The sequence below is a fragment of the Formica exsecta genome, unplaced genomic scaffold (genome assembly GCF_003651465.1).
Source record: "Formica exsecta isolate Colony F162 unplaced genomic scaffold, ASM365146v1 scaffold613, whole genome shotgun sequence".
Taxonomy (NCBI): domain Eukaryota; kingdom Metazoa; phylum Arthropoda; class Insecta; order Hymenoptera; family Formicidae; genus Formica; species Formica exsecta.
Window position 1 is genome coordinate 293,771 of NW_021853374.1, and position 12,534 is coordinate 306,304.

General features: G+C 25.7%; 1 protein-coding gene across 1 annotated transcript; it reads right to left on the reverse strand.

Annotated features, from left to right (window-relative positions):
• Positions 1-2,424: 2,424 nt before the first annotated feature.
• On the reverse strand, positions 2,425-11,481 carry LOC115242570 (aminopeptidase N-like). The gene is made up of 12 exons (XM_029818964.1): positions 11,384-11,481; positions 9,451-9,928; positions 8,868-9,341; positions 8,041-8,224; positions 7,431-7,581; positions 6,762-6,843; positions 5,913-6,274; positions 5,172-5,440; positions 3,737-3,927; positions 3,208-3,576; positions 3,042-3,111; positions 2,425-2,708 (listed from the first exon to the last, which is right to left on the reverse strand). The coding sequence occupies exons 2-12, from the start codon at positions 9,906-9,908 to the stop codon at positions 2,568-2,570; spliced, it is 2,751 nt and encodes a 916-aa protein (XP_029674824.1). The 5' UTR covers positions 9,909-9,928; positions 11,384-11,481; the 3' UTR covers positions 2,425-2,567.
• Positions 11,482-12,534: the final 1,053 nt, after the last annotated feature.

The following is a 12,534-nucleotide window of genomic DNA, read 5'->3' on the forward strand; positions in this document are numbered from 1 at the left end:
ATATATATATATATATTTTTTTTAATTAAAATTTTTATGGTTTGCAACGGATTTACAATCGAACTACATGGAGCAATGGTTCTATTTGACACAGTGCGACTACACCTAAAAACAAAGCGCGCCTGAGGTTTGATAGTGCCTGTGATAAAAGATTGGATATTTTTATATTAAAGTACAATGTTCAAGTTTTCATTTGAGCCCTATCTGAAGTCTCTTACACATAGGGTTTGTCTGCTACGAATTTTCAAAAATGGTAAAAAACGCGTTTTTTGAAAGTTTCAACCCCGTTCTTCTCGAAAACCTGACGTGATAGGCCATTTTACCTTGCGGATTTGGATTCAACGCACAAAAAGCTGTAAGAAGCTATTCGTTTTTTCCAGACCGCAAAATCATGCAGATCTGTATTATCAGTCAAGCTTTATTAAGAATTTTCGCAATTTAAATCTAAAAAGAAATTTTTGTACAGATTAAACACAGTTCAAGCTGATTGTGAGTCTTGACCAGGATTGAGAAGGTTATTTTATAAAAGTAACTTTTTACCGTTCTTTTTTCTAAAAAGTAACTCGTTACTGTGACTCATCGTTACCAATTTTAAAATGTAACTCATTATCCTTACCGTTACCTTACCGGTACCGTCAAAAAGTAATGAGTCATTACAATTTCCGTTACATTTTTTACATACAATACAAATTTTACATACAATTTAAATGTTATAAATTTACATTAACACTAAAAATTTTTAAATATTATTTTACATTAAAGTAACAAAAATGATATAATTTTGAATTTTGATAGTAATATTGATTTGATCGATCGCTATTGATCGACGTTTTTATATATACTACTCGCCTTATATAAAGTAGAAAGAAACAAGATATCAAAAAGAGCTTCTAGTATAGTTCTCATGCTATAGTTTTAATGCTACATTCCAACACTCTTATCAATATGATTAATATGTCTTTGCATGAAAATTATACCGAGAAATTTGAAAAAGATAATGATAAAAGTAACTGTTAAATTCGTTACACGTTACCAAAAAATGTAACGAAGTTATTTTCTTCGTTACAAACAAAATTTGTAACATCGTTATTGTTACAGTTACCGAAAAAAAGTAACTGTAACGGTAACGGCGTTACAAGTTACAAGTAACGCGTTACTTTCCAACCGTGGCATTGATTCGTCGCGAATTTATTTCACATTATTTAGCCGAACATCGTGCCTCGGATTCATTGCGTTCCGTTAGAAGTTGATATTTCAATCTCACGTCAAAGGATTTTACGCAACGAAATTATATATGTTTTGTCGCAAGTTGAATTTTAAATCGAGAAATAAAGTACAAATCACGGAAATGTTTACGACACGAGATTCAGATCGAGAGAAACTTAAACGCGTACTTGTGAAGATCGGCTCGCAAGATTCGATGGCTAGAGATTCGAAGTTTAGTTTAATAATAAACGTATTAAATCTCATCTTTTCATTCTTTTTCTATTTATAATCTCGAGTGTTTGATTTTATTGCGAAATAATAGTCGTCACAACTATAGAGAGATTTCTAACAACTTCTTTTTGTTTGAATAGATATCCACAGACTATCAGTCGGATAAGAGACAAAGCCCATGTGAAACAAAGTTTACCGAAAAGAAAATACAGGTAGACACGATGTCACACAATTGCCTATTAAAGAAAGAATTTTTGAAATCCCAAAATTTTTCTAGCCGATCACATGACATTGTGTCTATGTGTGATTCTTGCTGGAAAGTATAATAGCCATAAAAAGATAAGAAAAAGTAAATGAAGAACTGTTACCAAAGCTTTATGAGAAGTAAACCTCATCAAATGAATTCATGCGCATATACATGCATTTTTCTATTATAAAATGCGCTAAATGCGACAAATTACAAATAAATGGAAAGGTGGCATAAAAGGAAAGAATTAATATATGTCTTAAGACAAAGAGAAATTTAAAATGCAGAAGATTTATAAAAAGAAGTTTAATTAAACTATTTTTAATAATAATGACTATCGTTAAAATAATTACAAAAAATATATATATATTCTTTTTTATAAAATGTGGTATTAATAAATTTAAAAAATTACTTGCAACAATATCAATATTAAATATATTAATAATAAGTTATAATATAATAAATATTATATGTGATACATATTTTTAATTATTACACTGACATAATTAATTAATATCTGGTATATTAAATTAATATATATCGTTTAATATTGAAAAAAAGTTGCAATTTAAGTATGCTGATTTAATATTATATATGTATATATACTTATGTGTATATGTATATATTATATACACTTATTATAAATATGTGTATGTATAATAACCATTACATATATATTACTAACATCTATATAATATTAAAACTGCATTATAAAAAAAGCTAGTGTAATATTAAAAATATTTACAATATAATTCAAAACAATTAAAAATTATTAATATCTTTATATGTAGTAAATAATCATGTATAAGTTTATAACATACTATCTCAAACATTTTTGATACTGTGTTCTTGATTTCTAAGCAGTTCGGTACGTTGCAGATCTTTAGTTTTTCAATGGACTGAATAAAAATTGAAAATATTTTGTTTGTCTGTCGATCTCCAACGATCGTGTTTCTATCTTGCGTTCAACAGCGAGAATTGATAATTCTGTCTCTACAAATTCGTCTTTTACAAATTTGTGTATCTAAAATAGATTATTTTAACAATCAAAAAGATTTTGTAATTAGTAATTACTGCATTATCGCACAGGTAAATTTTCATTATTAACATAATTATAAAACAAGATATATAGAAGATTGTACATATGTGATATATTCAATGACCAATAAATTTTATAATAAGAACTTAATATAAGTATGGAATTTTGATTCATAAAATTTACCTCCTCAAACTGCTCTTTAGAATATACATTGTTAATTATAACGGTTAATGCTGCCATATGTGATATATTCAATGATCAATAAATTTTATAATAAGAACTTAATATAAGTATGGAATTTTGATTCATAAAATTTACCTCCTCAAACTGCTCTTTAGAATATACATTGTTAATTATAACGGTTAATGCTGCAATATCATTGGCTCGCCTAAAAAATAAGAAAACAGTGTACATTTATAATAAATGCATACAGCAAACTTTTATTTTTATGAGCAGTATATCTTTATACAGTAAGTGCCGTTACCTGGGTTTTAGTTTTCTGAAATTTTTTAACATGTCTTTAAGCATATGCTTAGTATTCATCGCGAGAGTAGAAAGAAAAATATTAGCAATTAAAGCATCAGTACGTTCTCTTGCTCGTTCTAATTGTTCAGAATCAAAAACACGTAGTTTATACTCATATATTGGAGCAACTTTTGGTAATATTTCCTCTAAATAGTGGATTATGATTTCAGGCCTTTCAGAATAAGTCAAGCATTCCAAAATGGTATGATCAAAATTTTTCTCCTTATAGGTTTCATAAAAGAGTTTATCAAAAAGTTTATTCCGTGTATCAAAATCTGCTATTTTCAAACCATTACAGTATATCCACTTCTTCCATACAGGCGAAAGTCTACAAAAAGCAGTGCGGAAAGAAAGTAAAACTTTTTACCGAAATTGAGCGAATAGTATTTTCAGTGCTTGATAAATAATTTTTGATGAATTTGATAAATGATTTATCAATCATGCACAATATAAAAAATATGTCTAAGGAAACAATCATAAAATGTTACTTGTTTTGTTTAGAATTTGTCAAATGCCGTTGCAATTGATTATTAGTCATTACTTTGCATAAGGTACTATTGATAATACAGCTCCACTTTGCGAGTTCTTGCTTTAAACATTTAGTATAATCGTCGTCGGACATCAGAATATTAGCTTTGGAGTACATATGCCACATTATAAATTCTAGTGGACTTAGCACCTAAAATTTGATTAAAAACATAGTATCTTATTATTTAGTATTTTTTTGTTATTTAAGAGAACAGATATAATGTATGTGCAAATTATGCAAATGTGCAAAATATATATATATATATATATATATATATATATATACATATATATATATATATATATATATATATATATATATATATATATATATATATATATATATATATATATATATATATATATATATATATATATATATATATATATATATATATATATATATATATATATATATATATATATATATATATATATATATATATATATATATATATATATATATATATACATTTTTACTACACAATTTCATTTCAATGGGTATGTAATTTTTGGTATATATAGTATCTATATACTACGGCAATATTCAAAGTTACAGAATTCTTATTTGAACTGTATACATATTTTATACCATTTAAACATATATATTTTGAACATATATGTATACGTCGATGTGTATTTCGGTCTATATACATTTATGTGTCCATCAATGTATTTGCTATATTGTTTTAGACCACCCGTCCACCCCTTTTATTTTGAAGAGGGATAGTGCTAGAATAGTGCTGCTTGGGACAAACATGTTTACCATAAAAACCTATTTGAAGTTTCTGATGATGGTACTTTCATTTTTGGGAAATCTCCGGAAATACCGAAAAACAAAGACAACTTAAAAATTTTAAATGGCAACATAGGTATCGGGTTTCCCTGTATATGACAAATTATTTTCTTAATTTAATACTATTGTATATAAAAATATTGATTATAAAAATTACAAATTTGTAAAATTTCAAGTTTATAATAGCATTTACAAATGAATTATGTGTTATAAACTGTTCAACAAAATTATCTTAAAGTTATAATTTTATTTTTGCAAAATATTTGCAAATTTTTAATACGCGTCGCAAATATTTTATAACGGAAGAAAGTTAATATAATAAATGATTGTTAATGTACTCTATAATTTCTCAAAATTAAATATATATTATATCATTGACTTATAATATAAATCTTACGATGTTAGTATTGTAGGAAAATAGCAATGAAAAATTCTAAATCTAATTAAATTTAAAAAACCTACATTACATTAATATTTTAAAATTATATTTCTAACTTTTGGTAAATAATTATTTCTTAATTATGATAAGAAATCGCTGTATTATATGCATCTTTTTGCTTAACAGATAATTTATTAATAAAATCTGTTTTTATGATTACCTCGTGTTTATCTAAGAATGCGAAAATATTCGATATAAATTCCAAAACTTTGAGCATAGGGTACCAGGCGATATAATCTGTTTCTTTTACCAAATATTTAGCGAGTTGCCAAAATATGGAAAAATCAAGTTTCTTCTTTACCGCAAAATGAAACGCGTCATCGATGATTTGCGCTCGATTGAGAACATGTATATTCCCATATTCTTCTGAATTCAAGTATCGCGCAATTCTTCGCCAATTATCGGTATCATAATTGACGCGATAATATCCTGTTATACAACAAATTGCTTTTATCGATTATTAGATTCTTTTAATTGTATGGATTAAAAAATATTTTGAAATTTGTGCATTTTTTTCTATTATTTAACGTAAAAACTCAGAAATTGCGCATATTATAGTAAGAGGTTAGAGAAATTACGTATATTTTACAATTAACCAAATTTCAATTTTTTTGTAGGATATTTTTGTAATATCTTTTATATATATCATATTATTATTTTTAATATAATTTTTAATTATTACTAATTATAAAGATACATTCGTGTCTCATGTAATACATGATGACTGAGTAATTTTTAGAAAATTAAATAAACTAGAAATTTTGTGTAAATGGATTTTGACCATAAACATAATGTCCAAATTATATCTACACAAAGTTTATTTAATTTTAGAAATTTAAATATTATACACTATAAAGATAATAAAAATATAAGTTTATAATAGTTTATTTTCAATATCTACCAGTTTGCTGTATGTTGAAAATGATCCATTGATCTTTTTCAAAAACAAATTCATATTTGGAATATGATGGTGTTAACCAAATACTTGACCACGTTGCGTTAAAATCGAGACTCGTCTCCGTAGTAAATGTCAAAGGTATGTAATATTGTTTCTCATCCAACTCGTCGTAAAATTGTACCGATACTTTTACAACATTGCAAGAATAATTTCGCATCACCTCTAACACAGGAAAATATCTCTGCATAGCCCATGAATCTACCATTCTTTTTACCTCAAACTGATACTCAGTATATATTGTTTTTATGATAGTTTGTATAGCAGTCCATAAATGATCGGAAGTTGTTGCTTTAGGATTAGAGAATCTGTAAGATTTTACATGGCAGTATAAACATTGTATATAATTGATCGACATTATAAAAAAGAAAATCTCACAATTTATATAATTTATTTATGTATCTTAATTTATAATGTAATTTCCACAGATGTAAAAATTTTTAAACTTTAATTATATAAATATCTATGTATTTATTAATGACTGACAATGAGAATGTTTTGTCATGACAATAAATAATTGTTTCAATTTTTATATTACAAAAATTACAGTTATATATATACTAACTATATGCATTTCTATAGCTTTCTCAAAAAATTATTCGGTTTGAATAGTTTGTAATTAAGAAATTAAAAAAGAAATATCAATCAATATCCTGTTTGTTAAAAAAAAGTTCGATATCTACGTCTTTCGAATAAAACTAGAAATAGAACTAGAATATATTGTCAAACTTATATGTTTTAGTTTTTTGTTTTTGTGATGTATATAATTATTATATCACAATATATTATACTCACTGATCGTTCAAATACCTGTCCATACCTATTGAAAATACATCAGGCGGCAAAGTTTGTTCTAACATGCGCCATATAATGGATCCTATGATGATTGAAAGAAAAAAATTATTTAATATACTTAAAATTTTTTAATTTTGTATCTTAATTACATATAATAAAAATATATCTTTATTATCTGTAATTAAAATCAAATAATAAATTTAATTTGTGTAGTTAAATTTCTAGATAACAAAAGCTAAAAGAGTGTTAAATATATTTCAATGAAAAACAAACAAAAAATATAATTGAAGCAGATTAGGCACCGAATAATTAAATATATGTAAAAGTAATAAATTAGGTTACCATACAAAATTTGTAGATTTTATGATTTCTCATGATTCTTTTATAGTAGTAGATACACATATTGTAATTACAGTATTAAACACATTACATAATCGCACAAAAATTATACAAAATTTGATTTTAAGTTATAAATATTTTTTTGTTACTGAAATTTGCAAGAATTATAATAAAGTATAATAAAAATAAAAATAATATAATTAAATTAATATAACATAAATTAATTTGTTTACAATTGATTTTCTTAATTTTTTATGATGTTTACTTTCAAAGAGAAAAAGAGATTCATGAATTATTTAATTATTTATTTATACAAGGTTATATACATACCTTTGGCATGGGAAAAAAAAGAAAATAAAGAATTTTCAGGATAGCTGTTATATTCTATAACAGGATTTATAACAAGGTATGAATTTACATCGAGTAATTCATGTTGAACCTGAACTATGAACAAATCCATCATACGGAATTTTGGCATAGCCTAAAAACAATTCAATATGATCAAATAGAAAAAGGCAAAGTTTTTGGTACATATATAAACTGAAATTATTATTTTTTACTGTTAATAATAAAGTTTATATTATTTTGCATAATATAATGTATATTTCTATAATAAAGTTTTTTATGTTTAATGTGTGTGATTGTTTAAAATTAAATGTCATTAAAATTAGTTATTAAAAATGTATCTGTAAGTTTTTCTATGTAATTGTAGTTTATACGTAACTATTTCTTCAGTAATATAAATTTAAACATACATTATTTACTTCTCATTAAATCTCTTTAACGGATTTATAAGAATTTAAAAGACTTGGATTATCATATTTTTAATATTAAAAAAAATAAAAATACAAGATTTATACAAATATTTAAGAATGATCTATATTGCTATATTCTTAATTGTTTTGACTACATATTTAAATAAGGTTAGAAATAAAACAACCTTCTCGATAATATATGCTTGAAGAAACATAGTAAATCCTTCGTTTAACCATAGATGAAACCAATAAGTTGGACTCAACAGATCGCCGATATATTTTTGTGCCATTTCACGTGCTATTAAAGGCGCAATTATCATTTTGCGCGCGACAGGATCTAATGCTTCATTGTAGATGATATTTGATTCTCTAAAAATCATTATGCATAATATCGTTAATGAATGAAAAGATATAAACATGATTTTTACTTTAATACATTATAGTATTTATCTCTTCTTAATTATGTATATATATATGTTTAATTAAAAACAAATATACTATATACCTGATGTCCGGAATCAATCGCATTACCTGTTTGTCGTGTGCAGGTGGAACAAATGAAACCGAAAAGAAAAATCCTTTACCATTTTGCAATTTTTATAATAATTATTGAAAAATTAATTAAAAAAGATTGATCAATTCACGCGAGTATAAGCGAGCGAGACGATAAGCGAGAAGAGACAACCCAAAAAGCGATGTTTGCGATCGCTAGGCGCGCGACGATGTTCTGGGGGAGCGCTCTACAAATGGCAACGGTTACGTATGGACAATACATAACATTGGATTCTCATGTCCTAGCAATCACATATAGATTGCCCTTTCTCATTGCAAGCTAATATTTGTGCGCATTGGTCGATCTTTTTTAATAAATTTCTTAATAATTATTGCAAAAGTCACAATTAAAAAAAGTATTGGTAAAAGTCTTTTTTTTCAGTTTTATCGGCTCCACCTGCACGCAACGGATGCGATTTACTCCGAACACCCTATGTATATGTATATATATATATATTACTTATAAAAAACAAATCCCAAAGTCTGCTTGACTTCGTAATGAAAATCCAGGATTGCAATATGATCCACTTTCCTTTCAGCAGAAAGAAGAGTCCTCTCAAGAACTCTCTTCGAATTATTCCAATAATTTTCTAAGTACATAGTGATATTTTCAACAACGTATTGTGCGAATATCATGTGTGATATTAATTGTGGTCTGCCCCATACGTTGAGGTTCTCAAGAAAGTTTAAGTTTCTTTGAAGACTGGACACCACAAATGCTACATTATCCATAGACATCAAACAGGTTTGGTGAAAATATGTCCACATCATATCATCATTCGCATGTTTAATTACTCGTATCGGCATATTTGACAGAGCTGTATATTTTCGATGATGCATAATGGAAATATTAAAAGTAGTTCTTAATTCTGGCTCGTCCCAAGACGGAAATATTTGCCGTGTTATCGGCTGGAAACCTGTTGCGATTAACCACCTGCCGCATTTTAACGATACGTTTTAAATAATGATTAATTTTAAACGATTGTAAGCATAGAATATTTAAATGTACAATTTGTTTTTAATATCTTAATATTTCTATTTACTCTTTATATCCTTCTTCATTTGTGTACATAGATTCGAAAAAATCTTCATTATTTCGAATGTTATATTCCATATACAAAGTGTAAATTCCAGGTAATAACATATTCTCGAAATTGAGCACGGTAAGTTTGTCTTCATTGTGTATAGATTTTATCTTATATATCACTCCATTATTAATTCGCTTTAATTCGAGATGTATTTTTCTCGTCAAAGATGGTGCATAATAACTTATGTGTTGTGTTGCAGAACTAATATAAATAATAATTGTACATTCGCCGATGAGAGAATCGATGTATAATTTTAACTGCATCTCATAATGTAACGGTAGTATGACGTAGTTTGACGAATTGTAATTATATGCACTACGCCGTACGACTTCCCATTTTTCGTCGGTAGGATTCGCTATTGCCATTGCGGCAATGTATATTATACTACTTAATAATAGTTTTAAAAATATCATGTTAAATTTTTTTCGGATATCTATAAAAATGTTTGTTTATTAAAAATGAGATAAATATAAAAATAATGCGAATTGGTCAACTTCTGATAAAGAAACATACAAGAGAATTTATATCCCAACTTTAATAAGGAAATACGATTAATTTAGAAATAAGTTAAAATTAATAAAATAAATGTATATAAATTAATAAATTTAAATAAATTTATTAATAAATAAAAAGATCACATATGAAGAATGAAACGAAGAATAAATAAAGCTCACTCGAGCGAAATACTTGAATCATGTTCTTAAACCTAAAAAGTAAAGAGGCATGTCTCTTCTACATGGCAAATTCTAATTTACTTAATTTCAAACAACGCGAATATAATATATAATTTTTATTTCTTTTGTGTCAGTTACCTATTTTTAAGATTTTTTTAGTGCTATTACATATTTTTGTGTTTTGCATATTGTGGCATTGTATATATAAAATAAGGTTAAGTAATCATAATATTGTCCATAAAAATATATATAAAATTTAGAAATATTAAAATATCAAAATAAATAAGAAATAAAGAATTATGTTTGAATCACAATTGTATTTTATCCGTGATACTTTGTATGTTTACTAGCACGTTATTTTGAAAATATTTGACATTATAGTTGAAAATTTGATATTCCAAGTAATATTTAACATTTTAATCTTTGATATTTGTCATTTATAATAAAATAATATTTGATTTAAATTTAATTATATTATTATCAAGATAAAATTATATTCTCTATATAAAATTAAATTATATTTGAGCGTTAAATTATCATTACATATTGTTACAGTTATTTTGTTACGTTATTTTGAAAGTCTATTCGTCCCTTCTAATTTAACCTTAAGTAAAAGATATATTAAAAACAAAACAATAAACGCTCTGCCAAAATCAAATTTATTTGACATTTCGTTGATATAGCAAATTGGATCAAATGTGAAAAAGATGTTAAAAGAAATTTTGTTAACATTTGTCATGCTATACACATTTTTTCCAACAAAATATTGACCTATTTTTCGTTCTTTATTTGCTTATTTTATATCCAACTTGGCACATCTTACTTATATGTTATGTTAGAAAACATTGACTCTAGGCATTTATTACAAAAAAAATGGTTTATAAACAAAACATAGATAATACCAAATATTTTTAACATAATTTTATAAAGCTTTACTGTAAAACTAAACAGAATAACTTTATAACGTCCAAACTCTTGGCTTAGAATTAAAACTATTTTATTTGGCAAAATGGTCAAAAAATGTTATTACAATACACGCCTAAATGCCTTCGTTAATTGCAATATATCCAAAAAATTAAAATAGTATTTGCACTAAAAGGAGTATATTAATGTCAATTTGAAAACTGAAGAAAAATGTCTTTCAGAAAATGAAAGCGCTACGTTAGCTCTACACATTTTTATATGCATGCATTCAAACAGAGATATATAAGCACCTTGTTAAATATCTATTTTATGACTTATCGTATTTGTTGAACCAGCCACAGGTTTTTAGTATCAAAAGCACGTACATGCAATCACGATCTTATCGCTTCAAGAGACTATCCAAAACTGACGAAACGTGACAGCGCGTCGATATACCTTATATAAGCATATAAAGTGCGTACAGTTATCCAAATATTAGAATAAATAAATCTTTAAAGTTATGCATTACAAAGGAAATCCTATTTTCGATAGAATTCATCAATACATACTTAAATAATTCTTGTATACCGCTTTTATTTATAAAGCTTTTTATTGTAAAAACAATTTTTTCTTGAAAAACATTTGAGAAATTAAACCGAGAAATTATATTTTGTATATAAAAAAAAAATGTTTTATACTTCTTATTTTTTATAAAGAATTAAATCTTTACAATAATTGATTGTATAAAATAAATACGAAAGAAAATAGAAAATTGATGACATTACCGGTCGCGTTTTGACTGCAATAAAGATAATTACTTATTCAAATCATGCGATTATTTTAGCTCATCCCATTATTATTTTATTGATTCATCTTTTATGTAGCTGGTAGATATATTTATCCAAATATCAAATAATGCGGATAATTTGATACTGACAGTATTAACATTTGCACGTAATATTATGTATCTTATAATAATTTTATCTTAACACGTATACAATATGTATACAAAATAATGTAATGAACCCATTAATCTAGTAACATATTTATTTTTTAAAACAAAAAAAAGTTTCTTAAAATAAAAAAAGAATTATCCAGCTATTCTAATAAGCAAATTCTTCTATTTATTACCAGATTTACTCATCAAAATAATATACACAATCTTGTTCTTAATATATATTATAATATAATATTAACATCATATTTTCTAATCTTTAAAAACTTGAGATATGTACCCTCTTAGGTGCTTTACTTTGTACATAATTTACTAACAATTTTTACGCGTTTCATAGTTATATAATAATCGCGTTTACTTCGAATCGAGCCATCATGGGACCCATTCCGCCCCTCGTCCTCAGAGAAAATGATCTTCCTCGATATAAATATGATATTATGGCATATGGTGATGACCTTAGAGAAAATATTAATTTGGAAGATATAGATGATATTATAATGAACGCTG

What these genes read in the sequence shown, in the direction of transcription:
- LOC115242570 (XM_029818964.1), bottom strand. Translation starts at nt 9,908, where the DNA reads ATGATATTTTTAAAACTATTATTAAGTAGTATAATATACATTGCCGCA. An exon ending in AATGAAGAAGGATATAAAGA is followed by an intron (nt 9,342 to 9,450) that starts GTAAATAGAAAT and finishes AAAATGCGGCAG; the next exon opens with GTGGTTAATCGCAACAGGTT. An exon ending in TTGGGATTTGTTTTTTATAA is followed by an intron (nt 8,225 to 8,867) that starts GTAATATATATA and finishes AATGATTTTTAG; the next exon opens with AGAATCAAATATCATCTACA.